The sequence below is a fragment of the Protopterus annectens genome, chromosome 8.part1 (genome assembly GCF_019279795.1).
Source record: "Protopterus annectens isolate FY-2018-M chromosome 8.part1, PAN1.0, whole genome shotgun sequence".
NCBI classification, from domain to species: Eukaryota; Metazoa; Chordata; order Ceratodontiformes; family Protopteridae; genus Protopterus; species Protopterus annectens.
The window spans coordinates 527,922,274-527,948,677 of record NC_056742.1 but is presented as its reverse complement, the minus strand read 5'-3'; the positions used below and the strand labels follow the sequence as shown (position 1 = coordinate 527,948,677).

The window sequence follows — 26,404 nt, the reverse complement described above, 5'->3', positions numbered from 1 at the left end:
GGGAGTTGATAATGATTAATAAAAACTATGAAGTATAATCAAATCAGAGATCTTTTATTCGTGTACTTCTTACAGTCCGCTAACTCTTGTACTAAATGAAAGAAAAAGAAAATTGAGTTATAGAGTTAAAACAGCTATAAGAATACTATATAGAAACATCTAAATCATAAAACTGTTTGATGTGTTTATTAATAATTTTATAAACCTATACTTACCTAATACAATTGAGAGACAAATTAGTAAATAGATGAATGGTTATTTTTGTACAGTGTCAGAACTATATTTATCAATGAATTTTTCCAGTTTAGACCAGTATTTTGAATTACTCTATAATATTTAGTGCACATTTTTTTGTTTTTCTGTTCTTTATTATAAACAATTGAAAGTGATATAAATAAAGCCAAAGAAAGTGGTGGCTGTAGTTTCTTGGTTATAATTTTCTTTGCCAGTTCCAGTAGATACCATAACAGTGGTCTTTGTGATGCATCTATTCATCCAGTTAAGGGGACATTAAGCAAAGCTTCAGTTTTGGCTAATTCAAATTGCCATAGAGATTTTCCAAATTTCTGGAAGCCTTGCCAAGCCTTATATAAGCCTTTGCGTGTGTGTGTCTCTTCTCTCTCTCTATGTATATATAGATATGCATACATATATGTTTGCAGCCTGCCTTCATTTGGATTTGCTGGCAAATGTTATTGTTTTTGCTTAAAAATCTCTATTAATAAATTTGTAAGAGAAATATTAACCAGATAGAAGAAGTTGTAAGAGCAGGAGGTTTCTTTATAATTTCCCTCTCTGTGTGACTCATGTTAGGGAAGGAAGAATTATTCATAAAATATAAGTACAAAAAAAAGAAAGTGCTGACTTTTTCTCTAAAAGAAATGTGTAAAGGATTAACAAGTAAGATGTATTTGTGTTATCTATTTAATGAGCGTAAATATAATGATATTTTGGGCTAATTCTCTTTTTCTGTATTAGGGAAGTATCTGAATTAAAACAATCAGCGATGAATGTCCAACTATATCTGTTCCTATTTATGGAAAAGCTAGTATTTATGCAGTCCAGTATACCACTGAGGAACCTAGTCCAATTCCTTTATTGTCCCAATACACAAACTGATTAAGGGACCTGCTTAGAATTACGCCGTACATTAAAGAGACCGAGGAGGTAAAACTGTGAAAAACAGGAAAGAGTTCGTTAACAGCTCGTAGCCTTAATCCTCTTCAGTAACTCCGTGACTCTTTGATAATTGTTTCAGAACTTATTTTAATTTTATAATATTTGTTTAGATTAAGCAGTTAGACCAACAAATAGGACCCCAAAGATTCAAATGTTCCTTTATTGATTCATTACTTGTATACATATATTCAGTAGAATTATTACTGGCAGAAATGAGAAAATCCAATGTTTCAACCAAATGTTTTAGAAATACAGTTTTCAAAATATTTTAATATGTAGAAGGATAAATGGAAAACTGGAAATAATTTGGTAATATGGACAGCAATTTTGCTACCTGAGAATTCATAGATTGTAGTATTTTGCTTACATTATAATATGTAGGACCTGTCCAGCGAACTATTACTTCATATAAAGATATATATATATATATATATAGGTAGGTACTAGGCTATCGGCCCAAGGGCCTAAATAAGCCTAGCAAACAGGGTTCCCTGGCTTATGCCACCCAAGGAAGTTAATTTCCTGTGCCCCTGTTGAGCAGAGCCACAGAAGTGATCCCCGGGGTGTATTTCCTATTTCCCATCCACTCATCAAGATTCTTCTTGAAGAGTGCTAATGAGGAACTTTGCTTGACATAGATGGGTAGCTTGTTCCAGAGTATAGGAAGTCTCTGGGACAGGAATCTATCCCTCCAGCATGTCCTGTTTATTGTGGTGACAAGGTTTAGGTCCCTAGAGTGTGTAGCTTGGGAGGGATTGGAATTTCTTTAGGTGTAGCATGTCCAACAGCTCTGGGTTTAACATAGCTTTATATGTTAGGGAGAGCTCTCCTCAGAGTAGGTGATATGCTACAGACTACAGCTGGAGTTTTTTGAGACTGTCAGTGTAGGGCATCTGTTTGAGGCCAGTAATCCTCTTTGTGAGGTACTTCTGTGGCCTTTCAAGCTGCTGCAGATATCTTGCGAGGTACATTCAAAAAGAGGCTTTGTACTCTATAATGGGTCTAATGAGTGCCGAGTAGAGGGGAACAATTACCTCTTTTATCCTGGATGAGAACCCTTTTGTGATGAGGTGTGCCACATAGAAGGATTACCTGACTACTGTGGTGATGTGATTATCAAAGGAGAGGCTGCTGTCCCCTGGGTCCCAAGGTCCCTTATCACACATTTGGCGTTAAGTAGACTGCCATTTATGTGCTAGTTCATGTGTACAGAGTTTTTACCAAAGGGGATGACAATGGACTTTTTGGCATTGAGCTTGAGGCTATGCCTCTGACACAGGCATCTGTCTCAATGAGGCCCTTCTGTAGGATATCCACATCATTTGGGGACTCGACTATGGGTCCTAGTTTGCAGTTATCTGTGAAATTCGTTAGCCAGAGGCCTTCTGTGTTAGACTGTACTTCAGAGAAGTAGATACCAAACAGGAGAGGTCCCAGGACTGAACCCTGTGGTACACCACTTGTCACTGGTTTGAAGTCAGATTTGGTGTCTGCAACTTTTACAGTGTGGGTTCTGTTAGTGAGCCAGTTGGCAACCCATCTTGTGACCTAGGGATTTATACCTAGTTTAGTGAGTTTAGCTATAAGTCCAGTATGGGGATGGTGTTGAAAGCCTTGGCGAGGTCAAGATAGGCTGTGTGAACCACCTTACCGTCATCTATGGCTTTGGTGATCAGATTCAGAAGGCATGATCTGCCTTTCACAAACCCGAACTGGGTGGGGTCCAGAGTTTGGAAGTTACCAATGTCTTTGTTCATGAGTTCCAGGATGATACGTTCCATGGCCTTGCAGACCAGGCTCGTCAGGCTAAAAGGGCGATAGTTCCCAGGATCAGTGGTGGCTCCCCCTTTGTGGAGTGGGATAACTATTGCTGTGTGCCATTCAGTGGGCACAAAGCCTGACGTGAGACTATGATTGAACATGGTGCTTATATATATGTATTAATATATTTATGTAAGAAATGATATATGGAAAACTAATCTGTTTTTTCCTAATGTCTAGTATGATTTTTTTTTAAACAATTCTGGGCATACAAGGACACCATAGGAATTATAGTAATGCCCTTTTAAATGTATTTGTTTAATTTTTTGGAAGGTGTAAGGAAATTGTTTGGGAAGTGTATAATAACCAGGACCTAAAATCATGTGGATAAGAAATAATTTATGTTTAAATGAAAATACATTTCCATTAAGAAATTATATATTTAACTTGGTAGTGATGTTGTTAATGTACTTTGCAGATCCAAGATCTCATTTTGTAATAATTACTTGCATTGTCTTTTAATCTTAAATTTGAGAAACCACTACATCTTATTAATGAATCGCTGATATAGTTAATAGCTTCAATTTTATTGGACACAGTAAGATGTATGGTACTTGCAAACAGTAATAATTAAAATTCTAATTCTGTTATGGACATCAAAACCTTTAATATTTACATTTTGTTTGATGCAGTTTGCCAAGAGGTTCTATTGGTAGTGTAGAAAGTAGTGTTGGGGATAGTGGACAACCTTACTTAATGCCCTTTGTAATATTGTTTCTCTTGATAATTATGAGTCAGAGATATTTTGGATTTTAGGACCAATATGTAGAGCATTTTAATGCCAACATAAATGTTTGGAAAGTCAAATAATTTTTGCAGAAGTTTAAAAAATATGACTACAGATTTGAATAATTTTTAAATATCTTAAATGAAATTAATTTTTCTTGAACACTCTGTAATCATATATAGTTAATAATTTGTATTATCTATTGTATTTTAATAAGCATCCTGTTTGGTTTTTATGATGTAAGATGAAAGTAGATTTTTGACTCTAGCTGGTAATGTGGACATAAAAATATTATTGTGTATGTTTAATAATGATATGGGTCTGAAAGTACTGTACTTAGCAATATTTTACACATTTTAAGATGGTAATTGTACTAGAATATTTTCGTGAAGGAATTTTGCTTTGAATTTTAGATATAATCTTAAACATTTCACTTAAAAATAGGAATGTTTTGTTGGAATAGTTTATAGCATTCCTGTAGTAAGCTATTAAAACCAAAGCTTTTATCATCTCTTCCACTTTTTGTTCTTTAATTTCCATCACTGTAATATCTTTAGTGAAATAACTAGTACTCTCTTCAGTCAAAAATGTATTAATATTATTATTAGTATTATTAATCAATATACATTTTTTGCTTGTTTAAATTTCTTGGTGCATATTTTCAAATTAAATTTACAGTTTACCTTATCCTGTATGTTTGATTCTACCTTATTAATGATCAGATTTTATACCCTGCTTATCTGTTGTTTAATAATAAATGAAGCTCTTCTCACCTTTTAATATATTTTTTCTTTAGTGACCTACCCTCCTGTTTCCTGCCCCCTACTCTGCTCTCATTGACACAGTGTTCTGAACTGTGCCTCCTCTCAGGAGGTATGGTTCACAGCTCCCACTGTCATGAATGGCCAAACCAATCCCTCTCTGCCAGCACCTCAGACACCTGAGCTGCTAATCAAACCCAGGTCACTTGGACTGTAGTTAGGACTTTATTCCCCTATGCCATAGTGCTGGTTTCCTTTTAATATATCTTTAGTCCTTGTGCATGTGAAATTAGAGAAGCGTTTTTTTTTCACTAAAGTTTTTTTTTCCTTCATATTTTAATTTTTAGCTGCCTGCACAGCTGGACATCAAGTGCTCCTAGGAACCTCCATTGTTTATGTGTAACAATCCCAAAAAGCCTTCCCTGAACTTTCTCTAACCCATTTAGTACAAGTGAGGAAATCAATGTATCCAGGGCCTTACTGATGCCATGGAAAAAATTTAGGCCTTCAAGTCCTTCTCCCTTGTGCATTAAATGACTGACGTGTACTGGGGTATGCCACTGTTATCTTTATGCTTCTGTTTTGACTGAGTTACTGCCCCTGCATCCCTACAGATGGCACCGCCCCATCTGCACATACCCATCCTCCATCAGTGATCAACTGTGAGTCAGGCTCACCCTTCCTCAGGACGGGCATGCCAGGCCTCCCTTTCCCAGTGTCTCAGGCACCCAGGCAGCTAGACAAAACCTGAACACCTGACTTGTAGTCAGGAGTTTGGTCCTATATGTCATGGAGCTGGAGATATTTTTTATAAAGCTATGGTTGTTTTACTGTCTAGGATATGTTAATAATTTTAATGATGACATCACAATTGGATATATTGGCAAACATTTTTATACATTTACTTTCACAGAATTTAACTTCTACAATTTGTTTAAACATTGCCTGGGTTTATTTGTGCATCATGTTGAAAATTTACCATACGAGTAGTATTTTAGGGAACCCTGTTCATTTCTGATGCATCATTATATCATAAGAAGAAATTTAGTTTGTCTAAAAAACATTTTTTAAATTAATTTGACTGAGTGCTTATGCCAAGAAAAGGCTTACCTTTTTTATATTTAAAAAGGTACAGTATGGGCTGAAGCCTGACTAACAGTAATTGTGAAAGATTCAAGCTCTGAAGTCAAAGCATAAGAAGGAAAAAAACTTATCACTTATTATTTGGATATCAGACACAGAAGAATAGTGAGTTTAAAAAATGGGTAATCCTATTTCAGTCTGATTAATTAAATTTTCTTTAAAGTTTTTGCTATGGCTGAAAGTCTTGTTTGTTTTGTTGTTGACGTTCCTCTGTTATATAAATTACAACTGAAATCTCCTTCTGCGGTTTAATAACCTTTCATGTGTTCTGAAATATAAATTGATTGCCAGTTTAGTATTTCAGAGACAGAGTATACATTAAGTAAAGAATAAACTATTCTTAAAATGTAATGCAAAGCTTGATGTTATCATCATTACAAACAGATAACACATTTGACATTAGTTGATCCCAGAGTATGAGTCTACTGTTGTCTCTTTATAAGATAAAAAGGAAAACATTTTGTAACCAAAGTATAATTTATTTTAAGTTTCTTCCAATACACAAATTTATTGTAGGAGAACGTGTTAGGCTTATTAAGGTTCAAATGTTTAAAGCATTGCCTTTTTGGATATTATTCCAACCACTGGTGTTTAAAGATAAAAAGGACTGAAAACTCCTTTGGCCTGGATTCAAGAAAATGTCCATTTTGTCTTGAAATAAAGGCATTCTGAAGTGTAAAGTGTAGATATGACAATTTGTGACATACAACTAGGAAGCTAGAGAAAAGGAGAAAGAATAAATGTGAATACATAAGTCATGACTAACAGTTTAACAAAATGATTAAACTAAAAAAAAAAGTATTATAAAGAGACTTAGCTCTCTGCTGGAATGTAAATGGTTCCCCACTCTTGCTAACATAGTTTTAAACTGAATTACCACCTAAATCATCACAAGAGATAAGCGCTTTCACCCTTGTCAGTGCTTCATCAGAACAATGCATCTGATTTGAAGAAGCTCGTAGAAGAACAAAAATACTCAGCTACTTAATAAACCATGGTTTAAATAAGCAATCCCAGCTTGAATCCTGTTTACTTATTTTTTTAATAGGAATGCACAGTGATCTTTGACATGGATCTTAATTAGAAGTTACGACAGTAGTCTGTTTTAATAATTTTATGCCAGTATTTATTGTTCCTGTACAACTAGTTTTTCCCTTTTTCACTGTGTTCTTCCTTAAGGAAAATGTGCACTACTTCTAAGGCTGGAAAACTACATTTCATTAATACTAGGTTACATTGTTTTTTATATATATATATATATATATATATATATATATATATATATATATATATATATATATATGGGTCTGTGTTGCTTGATCAAAATCTCACAATCTTGATCAAGCAACATCGAAACCCATTAAAGCGAACGTGCAATAGATTGAACATGCTCTTTCGCAAAAACTGGTTCTCCGAACCGGAAAAAAGCAAAACAAATCTGCTTTAAACAGTATTTTGCAGGGGGGCTTGCCCCCCTGCACCCACCATGTGGGGGGCTGTGCCCCCCACCCCCCCTACTTAACTATACTAACTCCAAGATCAAACTACATTGGGGAAAAGGATATATTCCTTATCCCCACTGTAATGGGCTTTGGAGAACTGGCTTTTGGGAATGTGCACTTTCGATTTAGTACACTTTTGCTTAAATGGGTTCGATCTTCTGGTTGTCAAGATAGTGAGTTTTCGACAATCAGAAGTAGACCCATATATATATATATATATATATATATATATATATATATATATATATATACACACACACACACACACACACACACACACACGCACTCACACATAAATATATATATATAATATATATATAAATATATATAAATATATATATATATATATATATATATATATAATATAGGAATGTCCTGAAAGATTGAATTTCATATGACTGAGACCATATGATCGAACTTTCAGAATCCCGATGTGAATGGAGATCTGCATACAGAGCGGAATGGGAGATTTCCATTTTCTTCGCTGTAGTGGGATCTCGGAGTTGGAATATTTAAGTAGTGGGGGTGTGGGGGGAGCAGGGAGGCTTGCCCCCCTTGCAGAAACATTTAAATTGTTTTTTTTTTTTTTCGGAATTTCAATATTCTGAAACATCGATCATATGGTCTTGGTCATATGAAATTCGATGTTTTGGAATTTCGAGATTCTGAAGTGATTATATATATATATATATATATATATATATATATATATATATATATATATATATATATAGTCATTAAAAACATTCTTCCTTTTTGTTATTCTGCTACTCTAAAGATGTTTATCATTAGTAATTCATGATTGAATACAATAAGAGAGTAAAAATTTAATTGTTAGAAGAGTAGCACAATCTGTTGTTGTTTGAACAACTTGAAAATGACATTATTTTTAAAGAAATCAACTAAGTCAATTTATCTGTGTCTTACCTGTTCTTCTTATTCTTCTAGAAATACAGAAAGATCCTTTTTTGTTTAAATTAGATTCTTTTAACTTTAATATTCTAATGTTGTCTTACACACACACACACACACACACACACACACACATATATATATATATATATAGAGAGAGAGAGAGAGAGAGAGACATATAATAATCCAAAAGAAGTATAATTGTAGTGAGAACGTATTTCTGTATATGTTATGCTCCTCTGTTCACCTTGATACAGCAGCAAGCTTCACTAAGGAATTCTACACCAATTTTGCAAAATGCATAGGGATAGCCATCCCTGCCAGCACCGTACCATGTGAAATTCAAAAACAAACCTCCCTACTGGTCCTGTGCCATAGATAAATTATTCAACAAAAGAAAGAATCACCTTAAATTATGTAGTAGATCCAAAATCCATCTTCTCAAGGGTAATATCAAAAGTATTAAAAAAATGAAGAACACTGTTATGTCCACTGAATTAGCTTATGAACTTAGGCTGGCATCTGAAACCAAAGATAATAGTAAGTCCTATTTTAGCTATTTTGAGATGTTCTTACCAAACTTATCAAAGAAATAGAAAGATTCCAGTGGTTCCTAATCAAAAAGATCCCAAGCCTAAAATCCATGACCTGTCAAGAGAGGCTGAAATCTAAATATTTTTATTCAGAGTCTTACAGACTTTGAAGGAAAATCTCTGTCTCACATACTGCACTATTACAGGCCCAGTTTTCCTGGATCTTCTGTATCTTTGCAAGTGCAATATTTCCACCAGTACCAGAACCAGGAAGCTAAATATCCATCATCAGATAAACAAAGCATGGTATTATGACAGGTTTATAAGCCCGCATCTACCAAAGCCCGGGAATAAAATTAAGTAGCACAACTCACTAAGTTTTTTTTAACTATAACCTACATGACTGAATGGGTGGCACAGATTTACTCCAGTCTTGATTAGTATAGCCCTCCTGGGGAAAGGTGATGCAGCATGTGTGAGAGAACTGACAAGATATGAATGGTCATAAGCCTTGGTGGCCTTGGAAGAGCTGTGAATCTATGAGTTAAATTTAACAGTTTAGCAGATTAAGACCCATTGAATTATTTAGAACACAAACTAAGTATGCTCTCATATTTACCTCATTCCCTGCAGTACAGCTCTTTGAGTGAGTACTTTTAACTCTCATTGGTGTGGCTTGAGCCTTTGAAAAAATGAAGTCATCATGTTACAGTTCACTTAAGTACTCATATTTCTTGAACCGTAAGTGTTACTAGAAAACTGTAAATGGCAAACTATTCAGATTAAATTAAAGTTTACATTAGTGGCATTCATTGTAACAACAAACTGTGAAACCAAAATCCAAGTGGAAATGGCGATAGGAATGACTTGTGTGCCATATGTGGAAATTAGCGGTAGTGCCGGGTTTCTGTGCAGGCATGTTGGATATGATCCCCTGGGCTTTTTACAGTAATTGGCAGTTGATGGAATAGTAGCCCTTCCTGCTGATGAAAAATTGTCCATGGAAGTCAGTGCAGCCTAACTGCTACATTTGTGCAACCTGTGGCTGGTTCTCAGCACTTTAAAAAGGTGGGTAATGTGAGGTGGTGTCTCTCTCCCCTGTCATTTGGAGAAATAAATATGCTCATCTACATGATAGCAGTTTATCAGGGGACTGTCTTGAATATTTTCCAGGCCGATGCTTGAGGTGTACACAGTGTGTACCATGTTTGTATCAAGAAGGTTGCTGTAGCTAGAAAACTAAGAACTAACTCATATATTGTGATCCACTAGTCTGGGAAGGCTGTGCATTTCTCCAGATTCATTTTGGAGGCCAGGTCAGCCATTGCTCATATTGTATTTCATTCCAAGCAAAGACGGTCCTGTGTTGATACGTTTTTTCCACTCACTCTGCCTGCTGCTTTGTCATGTCACGACATAAATTTACATTCTCCTGCTATCAGTTATTTTCCTCCAACTCTCTCACAAAACCCCATAACAATTGCTTGATTGCCCCTGCCTCCATATATCAGACTACATTAATACCAACATACATAATAGCTACACATACCCCTATTAGACAGTCACATCACACCCATGCCAACACCCAACTCCATACATGAAACATATTAGGGTCCCAGTGCCTCATCATCTCTAATTTTGGAAGAAAACCACAATTATATCCAAAAGTATACTTTTCCAAAAACCACTACTCAAATTCAGTCCCTTTATACTTATGCTGAGAGGCAACATTGAGCCCAGCCCAGGACCACTTAGCAGTAATGCCTCAACTCAAATCAGAAAACATCATCCTATTTACCTACTCCCTCTTCAGTGCCCACAGCATAAAAAAAATCGAGCAAATCACTGCTTTTGCCATACGACATAATCTTGACATTATAGTTGTTGCAGAAACATGGCTGAAACCTGACACCCCTAGTCTTCACCACCTCATACCAACTTATTTATGCTTTCAAGATTACAGATTAGGCAAAAAACCTTGGGGAGGAGCATTGATTTTCTTCAAAGTTTACCTTAATCCTGCCATTGTTGCACAAGCTAACAGTAACTCAGAATTGGATCTTAACTGGATCATTTTAATATTTCCAACAACCAGCAAAAACCGCCTTTCTATAGCCAGTGCATACCTACCTCCACCAGCTTTACCACCAAAATTCAATACCCTTATCCAACAAATATATGTGAAAGCTCACAAAAACTCTAACTTAGTAATTTTTGGAGACTTTAATCTTAATTACTTAGTACCAAAAGCCATTGATATGTCAGAATTCCTACCCGGCTTAAGTCTTCAAACCTTCAATCCAGCATTCATACCTTACTACATCTTGTAATAACTAATAATCCTACAGTGATATATAACCTCACCATACATGCACCCTCCTTCTGTGATCACTGTCCCATAACTTTTTCATTGCATTATTTAGCATTAAAATATAAACCAAATGTATCACCATCAGACCCAAAACCATTCAGAATATCACTTATCTTAAAAAAAAAAAAAAAAACACCTTGCCACCCTTGATTGGCCTTACTCAATTGCCATAAAAGACTCCAGTGAAGCTGCTAACAACCTTACAAATATCCTACTACACTTGCAAAACAAATTCTTTCACTTGACAAAGTATGGCACATTTGGAAATTTAACCCTTCCACAGATTTCTATGCCAGGTTTACCTCACTATGCAACCTAGCCAGGCGATCCATCTGCAGACACAAAAACAACCACTACCAAAACAAACAAACAAATCTTACTTTTAGCTAAACCCAGAAGATTCTTGAGAGAAATCAACCTATTGACCGGTTGAAAAAACCAATACAACTCCAGTCCCGTGAACCCCTCTAACATCATCACTAACAAGCTGACAAGCACTGACTTCCTCGGTGAATTCAACAACCTGCCACGCATCATCAACAAGACAAACCTACCACCCCAACAGCCACCCTTTCCTCCCTTTAAATTCCACTTCATAAAGATTAGAAAAAAGAGATAGAAACACAAATGAACCGAATACCAATAGATACCCTCCAGGGTCAGTAAACCTAGCCCCTTGGTTCATTCACCTTTGTAAGGACTTCATCTCTCACTCAAATATACAACCCTCAGTACCACCATAGAAGCAACCACATCCTTCAAATTCCTTGGCATTTGGCTAGACCCATTTCTTAACTTTCAACTACACTTTCAAAACAAATGTAAAAAGATCCACACACTACTGCTCTGGGCAAACAAGCTGTCACCTGTTCTGTACAAGCCTGAAAATGCTGTCATAGACAAAGGAATACTCTTATCTCAGCTAGATTATGAAGTAATCAAAATAGCTGCAGCCTCAGAGAAAAGTGCCACCACCTTGCAAACCATGTCCAGTAAAATGTGCCTGTTCATTGCTAACTCCTCCGTAAATGATCACCACTGCCTAAGTCTTGCCTAAAGCTAAATGGTTGCTTGTATATTGACCTGCCAACCTCCTTTTAGGATCACCAATTCACAAAACCCTTTCTCCCGAGACATCTTAATTTTTCACCAACCCCCCACGCATATATATATTTATATTTATACATACATATATATATATATATATATATATATATATATATATATATATATATATTCTCAGTGGTATGTCCCAATCTCATCCCACTCTATTAACTCCAAAAACTAAACTTCATTGCACAGACAATGCATTCCCCATTCTAGCACCTATACTACAGAACTCCATTTCATACTCAGAGATTTCCAAATCTATGTCAGACAGCAGATCAAGGAACATATTTTCACTCGAAGTGCAACTGCACTCTGTCAGTTCACTTTACATGAACCCTGCAGCCTTCTCACATCCCTTTCTCTTCCTTATCTGATGTCATCCCATCACCTACTACCTCTCATTCATTCTACCTGTCTCTTCTGTTTACATCTCTCGCACTGCTTTCCTTTCTACTCCTTTTTCCTCAGCATGCCTCTCTCTATATTTCTCCATCTTCTCCCCATGGTATCCTTTCCTGCAACTATTTTCACTTGCTTCTTCTAATGTTTTAATAGCTCTCTGTGTAATGCTATATTGTTATCTCTGTAACAGAAGCCATCTCAGCCGTTATGGCTGCATCTTATCCAAATAGCTCTGCTAAGCATTATTCTATTTTTCTATCCATGTTTTGACTTTGTAAACTTTTTCTTGTAAATGTAGCATATTTTTGCATCTGTGTGTATGTATATATTTTATAGCATATTGTTATATCTGTATATATGTTTTATTCATTTTTTATGTGATCCTATTCACCCGGGATGTGTCTGCAAATGGTCCATTAAGATCAGTGCAGTACCCTGGTAAACAAATGCAAATAAATAAATGCTCTCAGATAGGTGCTAGCAGCTAACGTGTATAGTAATTGCTACTGTGCTGCAGACACTACCACTTCCAGCACTTCCATGTAGTAGTAGCAGTAGTTTTTGTGAATCACCACATAGCTCTCTGTTCTCACGTTTGACACAGTACAGTTCCGCATACTACAGAAATTGATTTTATGCCAGACATAGTAAGCTTGTTGACTTCTATCGTAGTTAGCATTTTTTATAGTTTTTTATTGCCTTTTTGATAGTTGTGGATGACTGACGTTAGCGTATGTGTTGATATGATCATTGCTACTTTAATTGTGATAAAATACTGTCTGAAACTGATCAGTTAACATACAAACGCAAGCAAACCACCTAGCTGTGTTTCATATTTTCAGCAAATGTGTAATTTGGCTTAAAATCCTTTAATCAAATCTGCATTAATGGTAGTGTGTGTAATGTCATTTGTTTATGTTTCAAATCTTTGTCATCACCAGCAGGAAACATTTGTGCTGTATTTTCACAGGGAGGAATGGGAGCCGCACTCTTGACCAATCCTGATAAGGTCGAATCTGTAAGTAACCATTTCTTTCTTTCAAAATGTTTGTTGTCTGTTTATTGGCTATCTAACATAAGATAATCTCAAAAAGCACACTTTGTAGACAAAACAACACATATCATTGCTCATTTTGTAAAACAATTAACTAGGTCTAAAATATGAATTTTAAGAATTACATAAACATAATAACTATTTAGATTATTTACGTAGCTGCCTAAGACAAAGTTAACATAACATATTAAAAATGTTCATAGAGGTGCTCTTATATTTAGTTTGCATAATTTCTGTCATACAAAAGAAGTAGTAATACTGTTGGAATTCAAATTTACCAAAGTTGTTAGACTTTGATCATTTGTAGTTTTCTTGTTTTGATAATTTCCACCTCTTTGTTAATTACTTCTTTCAATAGCTGCAGAAAATCTTAACACTGATGAGAACAGCTGTTTTCCATTTTCTTATAATATTTTTTGCAGTGTCAACAATCCATATGATATAATTTTGATCTGCTTTTTATGTTAGCAGGCATGGAGCATTATACAATACCATATTGTCTGAAAGAGAAACGTTATCTAACCACAGTGCTTGTAAAACAATATTTAAATTTCCCCCAGTACTTTTTGACCTTTATACAGTCATATATAACGTTTCCAATTACCTTTCAACTTTAAATTGCATGTCCAACAGACCATTCTGTTATCTTTTGTGATTTTCAGAACTTTATTAGGTGTAGAAAATGCTCTGTGGAAACATTTCCTTGGAATTGTTTTCCAATATTGGACTAAAGAAGTTTTACCAGTGCACTTTAGCATTAGTTTTTTATTAGATTCTGTAAATTCTGTATCTTTTTCCTTGTAGTAAAAACTTCCAAAGACATTTACTTCCAGTTTATTAATAATTATTTTATGTAGATCAGATGATATTCATTAATAATTTTTATTAATGTAAATAATCTGGTATAAATAATCCATCACTAAAGGGAGGTTATAATGATTTTATTGCCTTCCCAAATAAAAATAATCTTCAGTATAAGATCTAACTCTTTGTAATGATAACCAATTGCTTGACTCTAGATTAATCTTGAGCATAATATTTTGTAATGATTTTAATTCTTTTTATCTTCCCAGTTACCTATTTTGGTATACTAGTCTTTTTATTATACATTAAGCCATATTTTAGGTTTTGTGCTCCTGTTAATGATATTGTTAATGTTTGCAAAGTATTATTAACATAAGTTAAGGCTGTAGTAAATGCATTGTATCATATAAAAATTACTAATTAAAAGCCACATGCTTTAGTCTATAATTTGTATTTTAATAAAACATTATGGAGTTCTTTTTAATTAGGCGTATAGTCAGGGTTTAAAAAGAATTATTACTTTGAGAGAATTAGTCCTAGCATAAAATATTTAGGAGCTTTATCATTTTGATTAACTGAAATCTTTCATCAAAAGTATAAATGTGTTTATTCCATTGGGCTATCAATTTTATTAATTCACCTTATATTATAATACAATGTTCATTTTTTGTTTCTTCCCAATGTTTTGTTAGAGTTATACTAACATGTTTTCGCTTATTCATTTATTTTGTCAAGTTTATGTCTAAAAATGCATTAAGAACTTGTTTGTTGTTCATTAAAAGAGATTCAGATTTTTCCTTAATAAAATGCACACCAGATATAATCTCAGGGTTTTGAATTATATTATAAACTTCTTTTAGTGAGCTATTAACTTCTGTTATTGAAAGCATGGTATCATCAGCAAGCGACATTATTTAGATTCATAGGCTAGGTTCCAAAAAAGTCGCTCTCCGGTGTAAGTCTGCTGCGATTCTGAAAGACTTGTTGTCAGTGTAATTGACTTAGTTCAATGTAAGACCTAACTAAGAACATGTTTCCTATGGGACCAGATTCCAAAACATCTGCTCTCAGTGTAAGTGGTCATTTACATTGAGAGCAAGTCTTTTGGACTTGAGGCCATAATGTTCTTCTAACTTTATACCCTGGATATTTATTTTTCCAATAGCTATGGGGACTGCTTCTTTTCCTAAGGCAAAAAGAGTTGGTGATAATTGATATCCCAGTTTTTCTCTTTTAACTTTTAGAGTTTCAAAATGAAAAGCTCCAGTTGTAATGTATACTCTGTTGTAATAGAGTATACATTAGGCAGAATATTAAATAATTCTGGAATAATGCTTTCTGTTTCCCAAGATTTATAATTTCAAAGACTTTTTATTTTTGTTAGATCTTCATCTAATTTTATATGTCTAATTATGTCTTTTTTTCTCAACATTGATAGTTTAAGCATAACTAGTTCCTTGATGAAATTTGAAAAATGAGAATTGAATTCAGTAGTCTTTTATTTTTGTATTAATATTATTATAATAATTTCTAAAGTCTAATAAGATTTCTGTAATTTCATTTTTTTTATCTTTTAGTCTCTGTCATTTTTCGGATGTAGTTGATGCTTGTGAAAACTTTTTCCATTTAGCAGGATTATGCATTTTTTTGGGGAACATTGCATATGATGAGCTTTTTATTTTGACTAACACCAGTACTGTTCTTTGAGATAAAAACCTCTTGATATTAATTTAACAAATTTATTTTGTCTAATATGTTTTCATTCCCCTTTTGGAACTATTTTTAATATGTTGAAAGGTTCTAATATCAAGAATTTCATTAGCTGACTGATTTTTTTTTTTGCAATAAGATATTCTTTCCCATAAATTTGGCCTTTAAAGCAACCCTTTTAAATACAATTGTTAGTCTCTTTATTATCAATGTTTTCCTTGAATATTTTAATTTCTTTTTCCAACCACATTTCAAATTTATCACATTTAAGTAAATAAGCTGGAATTCTGGATGTTATGGCCAGTCACTTGAAGTTAATTGTTAATTTAAAGATTATTGCATTGTGGTTCCAAATTGGACACACAGTTATTTTAAAATTAATAATTCTGCAGATTACATTTTGCAAAATAAGCAATTTATCAGTTATGAAATGTGTGCCAAATACTTGGGAATAATTATTATTTTATTTATTTATTTATTTATTTATTTATTTATTTAACATTTGTTGACCGGGAATGTCCGACTAGGTTCCACAGAGCCTGTTTTCAGCGGAGGCCCAGGGAGAAATGCTCCAGATGCATGTCTTTGGAATGTGGGAGGAAACCGGAGTACCCGGAGGAAACCCACGCGAACACAGGGAGAACATGCAAACTCCACACAGAAGGCACCCCAGCCGAGAATCGAACCGGAGAACCTCTTGCTGTGAGGTGACAACGTTAACTGGTGCACCACTGTGCCGCCTATAATAATGAGAGAATCCTTATCTTTTAATGTGCAGGTGTCTTTTATTCACTTAGTTTTAAGTACCTTTGCAGATGCTGATATTCTAGTATCTCTTATTGTGCTAGTCTCTGACTTAACAAATATACAAGTAGTATCATCCTTATAGTAATAATCACTTTCATATTACTATGCATGTGGTCCAGTCATTTAACTGTTTTAGTCCCCATCCCAGTTATCCAGTAAACATTTACCAAGGTCCATATTTTGTTATTATATTCTATAATCTCTATTGACAACAATCTGTCACAGTCTTCTTTCTTTAATATTATTTTTGGCATTATTGGAATTTTTCTGTAACATTATTATCCTCTTCTTTTGTTTAGTTAGGTTGAGCAAGTATGTCATATTGAGGAAGTGCATATTTTTCTTTATCTAATTGATTAGTTTCTTGTAAAAATATTACTGATTTGATCTAATTTGTTGATATTTAAATACTTAAGCAATCCTCCTCTTCCATGTTATTATTTGAGCCATTGACATTTAATGACATGAAATTTAAGTCTGTTTTGTTTGCATTATATTTGGATTTTGTAATTTTTTTAATACTTTAAATAGCACTTTTCTTTTATGATGTTATAACCTCGTTTTTCTTTTTTTCCATGAGATAGACTTTATTCTATTTTTATTTTTTATGTCCAAATTTTATTTTTATTTATTTATTTATTTAACATTTGTTGATCGGGAAAGTCCGACTAGGTTCCACAGATCCTGTTTTCAGCGGAGGCCCAGGGAGAAATGCTCCAGAATTTTTAAATTTAGTTTTGGCTAAGGCTTACAACAAAATCTTTTAAACCCTAAATTTGACTGAACATTAAATGTAATTATATAATTTCATGAAATCCATATAGATTCCTAGATAAATCAGGAATCTGCAATCAGATAATCTCTCCCAATCCATTTTACCAAGTAGTACACTTCACTAAACCCTTTCAACATACTGACTACAAAACAGTACTGACACAGTAACAATTTAAATTACTTGAGTTTCACTTAATACATTTAAATTATTTATTCAGTATTTTTGTCTTTCTGGTACTGTTATTTTAAAATTATTAAAAAGTGTTCCTGTTAAAATAGTCCTAGAATAGTGAAAAGAAACTTCTAGATTTAATTTCTCACACCAGTCTTTCCCATTTGGACTTCTCAATTTACTCTAAATTTCAGTATTTATTATTCTCTTTCCATAATAGAACTCACAGAACCGCAAAACAACTTGAAATATGGATCCATTTTCTTGTATTTCACTCTGCCCTTTTCTTTTAAGTTATTTTTCATCTTCCTTTTTTCTTCTCTTTTTTTATAAATTGATATGCTTCACTAGTTCACCTCACTTCTTATTTCACTTTCAGTGTTTTCTGTGCCTCAAAAAAACTACAAATGCAGATAACTATGATAAATTAACACTCTAAAATATGCAGTATAATAATCCTTATAAATATTTTTCTTATTCATTAAAACAATAAAGCATATTCTTTAGGAATAAAGATCTACTGACTTTCAGAACACTTTAAAATGATCAGAAGTATAACAGTTGGTAGTGATAATGTATAAATTAAATTGTTCTAAGTATATTCTGCTGTCCATTATGTAGTAAATTCTGAAATTTAAGTGATGTTATGTAAATCATGTATTTTATTCACAATATATACAAAGTATTAATAAATTACATTTCCATGAATGATAAATTCTATACTGAAGCAATTGTCTCAGTTTTTCTTCTTCGTCAAAAAAAGAAAAAAAAAAATACACACATATATATATATATATATATATAGACACACACACACACACACACACACACACACACACACACGCACACACACACTGATTGGTCACTTTTCCTGTAAGACTCGGGTATCATTTTGTTTGCTATTAAAAGCTATCCCTTTTCCTTTTATTTCTTCTTATCATTTTGATTCCCCCCCCCTCCCCAGTTCTTTTCCTTTTTTTTTTTTTTTTTACTGTTTCCTGATTCTATTTCTCTTCTCTTGTTTTATTTACTACCCTTGCTGTACATTCTATATTAAAATGCAGTGTTCAGAATGTTGTATTCTTTATAAAGTATGCTTTCCTGTTTGCTTGTTACTATATATGTGGATGGCTATAGTTAAGTTGAATATAAATTAACTTAAAATTATTCTTTAATATAGTTTATAGCAGTAATTTACACTCTTTTCCTGTCTGTTGTAGTACTGATGGAAGGTTATAGCAAAAGGGATATTCCAAAGTAACTTGTATTAAATAGTGTGTGTGTTAGCAATCTAGAAATTTCACTTTTTCATTCTTGGTCAGTAGGAAAAGTTTCTAATCCAGCATTTTTGACTCAGGGAGTCTGTGAACATTTGCTTTGTATTAAGATGCAGTCTTGTGCAACAAGCACAAGTTCACAATTGTCTGACATACCTTTTATAATTTCATGTATTTAATCCAGACATCAGATATTCCTGTTAAGTAATTGCAAACTATATACATTATGGGGCCAATTTATAATGTACACCTCTGGAAGGTGAAGTGAAGTGTAAAATCAGTGACAGCTGAGAGAGGCAGGGTTATGTCTTTTATGTGTGTGTGTGTGTGTGGGGGGGGGGCTGCTTCAGGACAAAGCCAGGAAGTACACTAGACGACATCAGGGAGAGTTTTGTAAGTATGACTCAGAGTCATTTAAAAAAAAAAATTAGCAAAACAACAGGTCTAACATCAGAATGTAGTAATGAGATTAAAGCTGTATGCCTGGCATTGTTGACTTTCTGTAATCATCTGTGATTTACGAGAACAGGTAGGAAATAAGAGAAATTATGGAAGTATGTCAACTCACATGTAAGGGGTATGTTTGCTGGCGTGTGTGTGTGTGTGTGTGTGTGTGTGTGTGTGTGTGCCTTTGCCAATGAGATGCAGAGACCCCCAGTGTAAACCACTGCAGGAAAGTGATAATTAGTTCTAGCAGTAGTTAAGGGTAATTCAGAGAAATGCAGATTAGCTGCCAATAAAGTATTTTCTCATTGCAGCTAACATATTCTTTGAATAGCAAATTCTTACATCTTGTAAACAACTAATTTTGGGTGCACTTGTTACAGCCAGTGGTGTGGATCTTTCTGAAACCCTAGGTATGTATAATGTAGTAACTGTGACTCTGTAGTAATGTCTTCATTATTGTAAGCCCTTTTCTGTATCTTTAAGGTTTGCTATGAAACAATCCACCCATTTTGAGCTAGTTGCCAGTCGTTATAAGTGGTCTTGATAAAGTTGCTTGTACTAGATCTGCCTGATTCTAAAGGGTTTATTCATGTGCAAATTTGTCTTAATATGTATTTTGTAAGTTAAATCCCAGACAAGGAAAAAATAGTTAATCTGATTTTATAAATCGGGGGGGAAAACTAATATTCAAGCAGCTAAAAAAAAAAAAAAAAAAAAAAAAACTTTCATAGTTGAACAGTCACTAAAGCCTCAACCTACCAGTAGATGGTTCCTTAGTTGTTGAACAGAACCTTTTTCTCCTATGTGTTCATAGCATAAGAGTTCTGCTTCTGTTATTTCAATAGTCGTTTAAATTCTTTTAGGAATTTAGTTGAGTTCAGATGCTTCTTATACTGTCTCCTAAAAGTAAATGCATAAAGTGCATGACATTTGTATACAAAGTTCTCGTTATGTTGTAAAAATATTATGGATTTACCTTTCACCTAAGCTGCATCCCCTTTGTAAATATGTTTGGTCTAGTTTCCAAGACAGAAAAACCCAAGTTGTACTGATCTATAAAGCTTGAAATGACATTTACTCAGATACATCAGTCCCAACAAAATTTCTGTTTTTTTTTCTGTTTATGGTCTCGAAGACCTGTTGTATAATCCAGCTGTCGCTGATTTGTCAGGATGTCTGTAGCTACTTGTTGAGATATTGATACTCTGTAAGATACCACATTTCTGCTGTTTTTCAAAAAATACAATGTGATAATGCCTTTGCTAATCTTCATAGACTAATACTTTCAGGAGTAGAATTTAAGAAGGAAATAATTACAGTGCAAAAAAACAAAAATATATATAGGTCAGGAAAGTTGTCAGAGGTTTGCTGCAGTCTTGCGTGTCTGCATCCCTACTATATTCCAACTCCAAAGTTGCACAGACTCAGAAGAAAGTATTTATTTTGCCCAGAGAAAAAAATATATATTTATTTGTCTTTGTTGACTGGGAGAACCCAAATGCGGTAATACACTTTTATAGTGGAGGCTCAAAGAAAAAAGCTCCATATTCACATACATAGTGGGTTCATAGGCTGGTACTAGGCTATCGGCCCTAGGGGCCTATACAAGCCTAGCCATAACAATTCCCTGGATATTTCCTCCCACAATATTTACTTCCCTGGACCCCTGTCTAGCAGGGAGACTGACGTGATCCCCAGGGTGAATCTCCTATCTCACATCCAGTCGTCAAGGTTCCTTTTGAAGAGGGCCAAGGAGGCGCTCTGCTTGACATGTATGGGCAGTCTTTTCCAGAGTATGGGGAGTCTTTGAGTCAGGAACCTATCCCTTCAGCATGTTTTGTTCATTGTGATGACAGGGTTTAGATCCCTGGAGCATGTGGCTCTGAAGTATTGGGATTTCTTTAAGTGGAGCATATTCAACAGCTCAGGGCTTGACATGGCCTTGTATGTTAAGCAGAGATTGCCTTTGTGTAGACGATATGCCACAGAATATATCTGGAGTTTTTTTAGATGGTCAGCATAGGGCATCTGCTTTAGGCCTGTGATTCTTTTAGTGAGGTATTTCTGCGGCCTTTCCAGCTGTTGCAGATGCCTTGTGAGGTAAATACCAAAAGGGGCATTGTACTCTTATAATGGGTCTAATGAGGGATGAGTACAGTGGGACAATGACTTTTCATTTTTACCATGTACATAATATTTTTATCTTGGTTACCTCTACATTTAAGCATACCTACTTACCTGTAACAGGTCATTAAGGATAAAAGCTTGCATCATACTGTTTGTGACTGTGTAAAAGAAAAAAAAAATAAGCAAAAGCCTGTCCATTTACATAAGGTTGTAACAAATAATAGGACAAAGAGAACAATGGAAAAAGACAGTAATTTACATTTTGGATTGCTGTCAGTACTAGTAGGCGGAGGAGATAGTGAAGAAATAAAATCAATTAATTGTTTACAGTAGAACATAAAGGAAAATTAAGTAAGCACCATATGGGAAACGTTAGTAAAGAGGAGCCATGGTTTTGACAGAGATATTGCAGCTTGAAATATTTTTCTGGATAGAAAATTAACCATGTGAATAGAAAGAACAGAGCCAGGTGCATTTCAGATACTTTTTAGTAGAATTTTAAACGTTTGTTTGTATTTCTGTTTCACCAATGTTGTGTAACGTTGCAGTAGAAATATTTATATAGTTGTGTGTGTGTGTGTGTGTGTGTGTGTACGCACAGTGGTTATTGTAGGTCTGACCCTTACAAAAACAAAGGTTCTGTTTTTCCTTCAGTTCATTTGTAATTAATTATTTGATGTTCTTGTATTATTATTCCTGCACAGAACTGTGGTATACAAACAGTGAACAAAACTGCAATCATTCAGATTGTAATGAAACAGTAATGAAATTTAAATGAAGATGGAAAAGTAGTATTTCAAGGCAGTAGTCAACAAGTAATAAACAGTCAAATCCACTGAACAGATATGAACAGTTGTTTCCAAAATACCATTTAGATGTTTTGTAACAGTTTCATATGGAGAGATCTTTATTGATTGAATCATGTCTAATTAAAGCTATTTAAAACTATATTTCTGACATTATTTTAATGCAGCTTTTCAAACAGTTTTGAAATATAGTACGTAAAACCCCTTTTCCCCCACTGTAGTGCAGTCATGGAGTTGGTATATATATTTGGGGGGGGTGTAGGGGCTAAAGCCCCCCACCTTGGGGGGTGTTGGTGGCGAATCCTGCCGCCTGGGTGGGTTTGAAATATTGCAGTGTGTGAGATGGGGAAGTGTTGACCAACTAGTTACTTTCCCTGTCTTACAGGTTTGATGAAGTGAACGTTCAATGAAGGAACTTCCAATGATTAGCCGTTCAATGTTTAGTCCGTTTGATGACTAAACATAGACCCGACAAAAAGATTTGCACCTCTGCTACTCTTGCTTTCAGGGCCATAAACTATCAAAACTATACAATTAAGTGTCTACTGGCAGTTATAGGTGACCTGAATAAGATTCTGACTGACCTTCCTCAGATAAAACCTCTTTATTATCTCTCCATAGTTCCACTTCCTATGTAGCTAGGCATTCTGACAAATGCAGTTAAGATGCTGCTGATGCATATTCCAGCACTGCAGCTACAGGTTCAGTCTTAAGAAGGTACTCATGACCTAGACTCCCATCCTTACCTGAGGATGTCAAGAACAAGTTATTAGATGCTCCTCTTGATAAGGAAATGCTTTTTGTTTTTGCTGCTCCAGATCTCTTCAAAAGCATGCAGATTTTTAACCAAATTCTCCTGTATCCTGTTCCTAAATTTCAAACGAACTACCCTTCCAAGGCTACAACAGCAAAAAGTCAAAACGTTTGCCAAAAAAAGAAGGTCCAAGACGGACACAAATCAGATTTTATAGCAGGTGAGTTCCTTTCCAGGTAAAGCCACTAACTAATAACTATATCCCCCTCCACTTTTTCATCCTACCTCAACCTTCTTTACGTTCCTGTCCCTGTGTGGAAACTGATAACATCAGGCAAATGAATACTCAAAATCATTCAGAAAGGATACAAATCTATTTGGCTGTTTCTACCTTGCCATTTAGGTATCCCTCATGTGCCCTCAACTCTTTCCTGTTTTGAAGGAGTTGTTTTATCACAGAACAATAAAACCAGTTTCCATTAACCAGCACAAAAAACATTTTTTTTCATAGTTCTAAGAAGAGAAGAGACTGAATTAAGCAGTTCTCAGTGCCTTCCTAAGGGTCCCAAAGTACAAAATATTTTCTCTTCAAACTTTGTTTGCAAATGTTTCTTAGGTTCATAGGTTCATACTAGGCTATCTGCCCTAGGGCATTTATAAGCCTAGCCAGAGTGTGTGTGGCTTTCACCACCCCTTAGGATGAGAATACTATACCCATTAGTTTGCTGTGCCTCTGTCCAGCAGTGACACAGAGATGGAAGGAAAGTTTTCTTGGTTACCCTGGATATCAAAGATGCATGTCTGCATATTCTCTTCCATCCAGACCACAATCAATTCTTAAGATTGTGTGCCTTACAGTTTTACTTTGTGTGCTTTCTGCTGTTGCCCTTTGGCATTTCTACAGTTCCAAAATGTCTAACCACAGTTGTAGCCGTTTGCAGGCTTCAGGGTATTCATATCTACCCATATCTGGATGATCCTCTTTTCCAGGATCTGTAAAGAGACAACTTTTCCTGGATATGAAATTTACAGTAAATCTTTTTCTTCACTTGGGTTTCAAAATAAAACTGAAAATGTTTTTTTTTTTCATTTCAGGATTTAGTATTTGTGGATTGCTATCTAAACACTGTTTCAATGATGACATTTCTCTCCCAAGACAAACTTCAGATGTGAACTTGTTCAATCTCACCATTCATTCTTCACTGATGGGTTCGGAGCCGATCCATCCGCTCTGACACGGCCATTAGCAAAGCTCAAGACCAAGCTCCTTATCCCATGATGCACTTCCGGAATTACCTCAGATCTAGTTTGCAGCAGCACGGATCTCAGTGGTTCCAGTTCACTTGAGCCTTTTTTGACACAAAATCGCTATTCACAAGTCTTTTTTTCAAAAACTTCTTTATATTTTATAAATGGTTATATATTAAGCAACTGTATATGTCTCTTTAGACCTATCCCCTTGGAGCTTCATAGTTTATCATATTTGTAGCAGCCTTGTGTTAGGCCTAGTTATTCAGTGTGTGTGTGTTTCCTTATATTGCTATAGTGTGTGTTATACTTTCATAGTGTAGACAGCGTGTCGTTACGCATTTAATAGAGTTGGCCTTCCTTCCCAGGCCATTGCTAGAGTGTGTTCTGTATTAAAGTTGAGCATAAGGATAGATTTGAAGTAGGCAGACTTCATTCGTCTGCAACCTGTGGGTATCGGATCCGACCTCGGATCCGAGCCGGCAATCCAAAAGCTTAGGCTCCGAGCTCCTAGCTCCTCCCTCTTACCCATAACCCCTTGCCAAGCCCTGACTGACCTCAGATTTCGTTTGCCGCTTTTCAAGTAGCTACGGATTCTAGAGCTCCTGGCGTTTGTTGAAGAAAGATAAGATTTTTTGACTAAAAAAGTTTTGAAAATCTCTATTTTTGTTATTGATATTGTTAGTGTTGAGTGTGTATAGGCTTTCCTCTCTCTTTTATTTAATAGTTCTCGGGTTTTTGCGTAGTTTGTTTGTGTGTGTGTTGTGTTAGGCCTTAGGGTTGTGATGTCTGAAGCCCATAAGGCTGTTTTCGAATACCGAGTGTGGCCATAAGCTGTCCCCAGCGGATGGCCACACTCGGCAAGAATGCTTGGGGTTGAACACCTGTCATCTGGTTGTACCATTTGTGCAGGGTTCAACCCCCGGGCTTTGAGGGAGCGGAGGTCGAAGCTGGTGCTGGCGGGTCTTTTACCTCCAGATACCGCTTCGGCCTCTGCCCCTCCCACTCAGCAACCTGTTGCTGTGGGTTCTCCCCCTCCGGCTGGGACTCAAACTCCCTCTAAGTTGCCGGAGGGGAAAGAGTCCTCTAGGGAGAGAGAGAAGAAGGAGAGGCACAGGGAGAGGCACCACAAGTGGAGGGCCGAAACTTCCAGTTCGGCTCCTCCATCTAAGTGAGCCTCCCCTGTGCCTTCTAGCTTTCCTCCTCCTTGGCTCCACTCCCCTCGGTTCTCTCCTGGACCCGAGGAGCAGGAGGCTAGCCCTTCTAGGAGGTCTCTGAGGCGGCTCTCTAGGTCCGCTTCGGTGGCCTCCACCAGGTCAACTTTTTCCATGAGTGAAGCTGATATGGACCGGATGATGAGGAAATTCATCCAGGCCCAAATGCAAATGGGAGTGCTCCTAGCCCCCCCCCCATCCGGGAGGGCTTGACCCCTTTTTCGCCCCTTGGCTCCTTCTCCGACCCATACCATGGGTTCGGAGCTGTTAGCGCCGGGCAGACTTGGATCCGGGTGGGTCGGATCCGATGGGTCGGCGCACCTCGGATCCGTCCCATCCCTTGAGTGCTTTGGTACGGACTCGACCTCTCGGAGCCGAGGGCCGAGCCTCGGATCCGAGGGAGCTGGTGTGTCTCCCGGCCCAGGTCGGAGTGCACGGTCTCGGATCCGGCGGTTTGGCTCCGACTCCGATCCGCAAGGCCGGATCCGAGTGGGTCGGCTCGGGTAGAAGCTGGCTCCCCCTCGGCTTTCGACGTAGTGGAAAGGGCACTGTTGAGGACGTTTCACCCCCTGAGGACGTCTCATTTGGAGACATTATGGAGATGTTAAGGATCAGGGGGGGTGGTCTGCCCCCAAGGCTTCCTCGGACGAGTCTGTGTTCTTGGAGGCATTCGAGGCGGGCCCTTCTACCTCTTGGGTGTCCCCTCCTGCTGACCCCCTGGTGGATCTTATTTCCATCAGAGCGTGGAA

The 26,404-nt window shown here is 36.0% G+C and overlaps 1 protein-coding gene across 3 annotated transcripts in view; it reads left to right on the top strand.

The window, feature by feature from the left end:
* The window catches only part of DUS2 (dihydrouridine synthase 2), a 1,571,638-nt gene that overhangs the window by 575,997 nt on the left and 969,237 nt on the right, over nucleotides 1–26,404 (top strand). For all 3 annotated transcript variants that reach the window (XM_044082049.1, XM_044082046.1, XM_044082048.1), the window contains one exon: nucleotides 13,432–13,479. In XM_044082049.1, coding sequence (XP_043937984.1) covers nucleotides 13,432–13,479 — 48 coding nt within the window. The remainder of the gene's footprint in view (nucleotides 1–13,431; nucleotides 13,480–26,404) is intronic.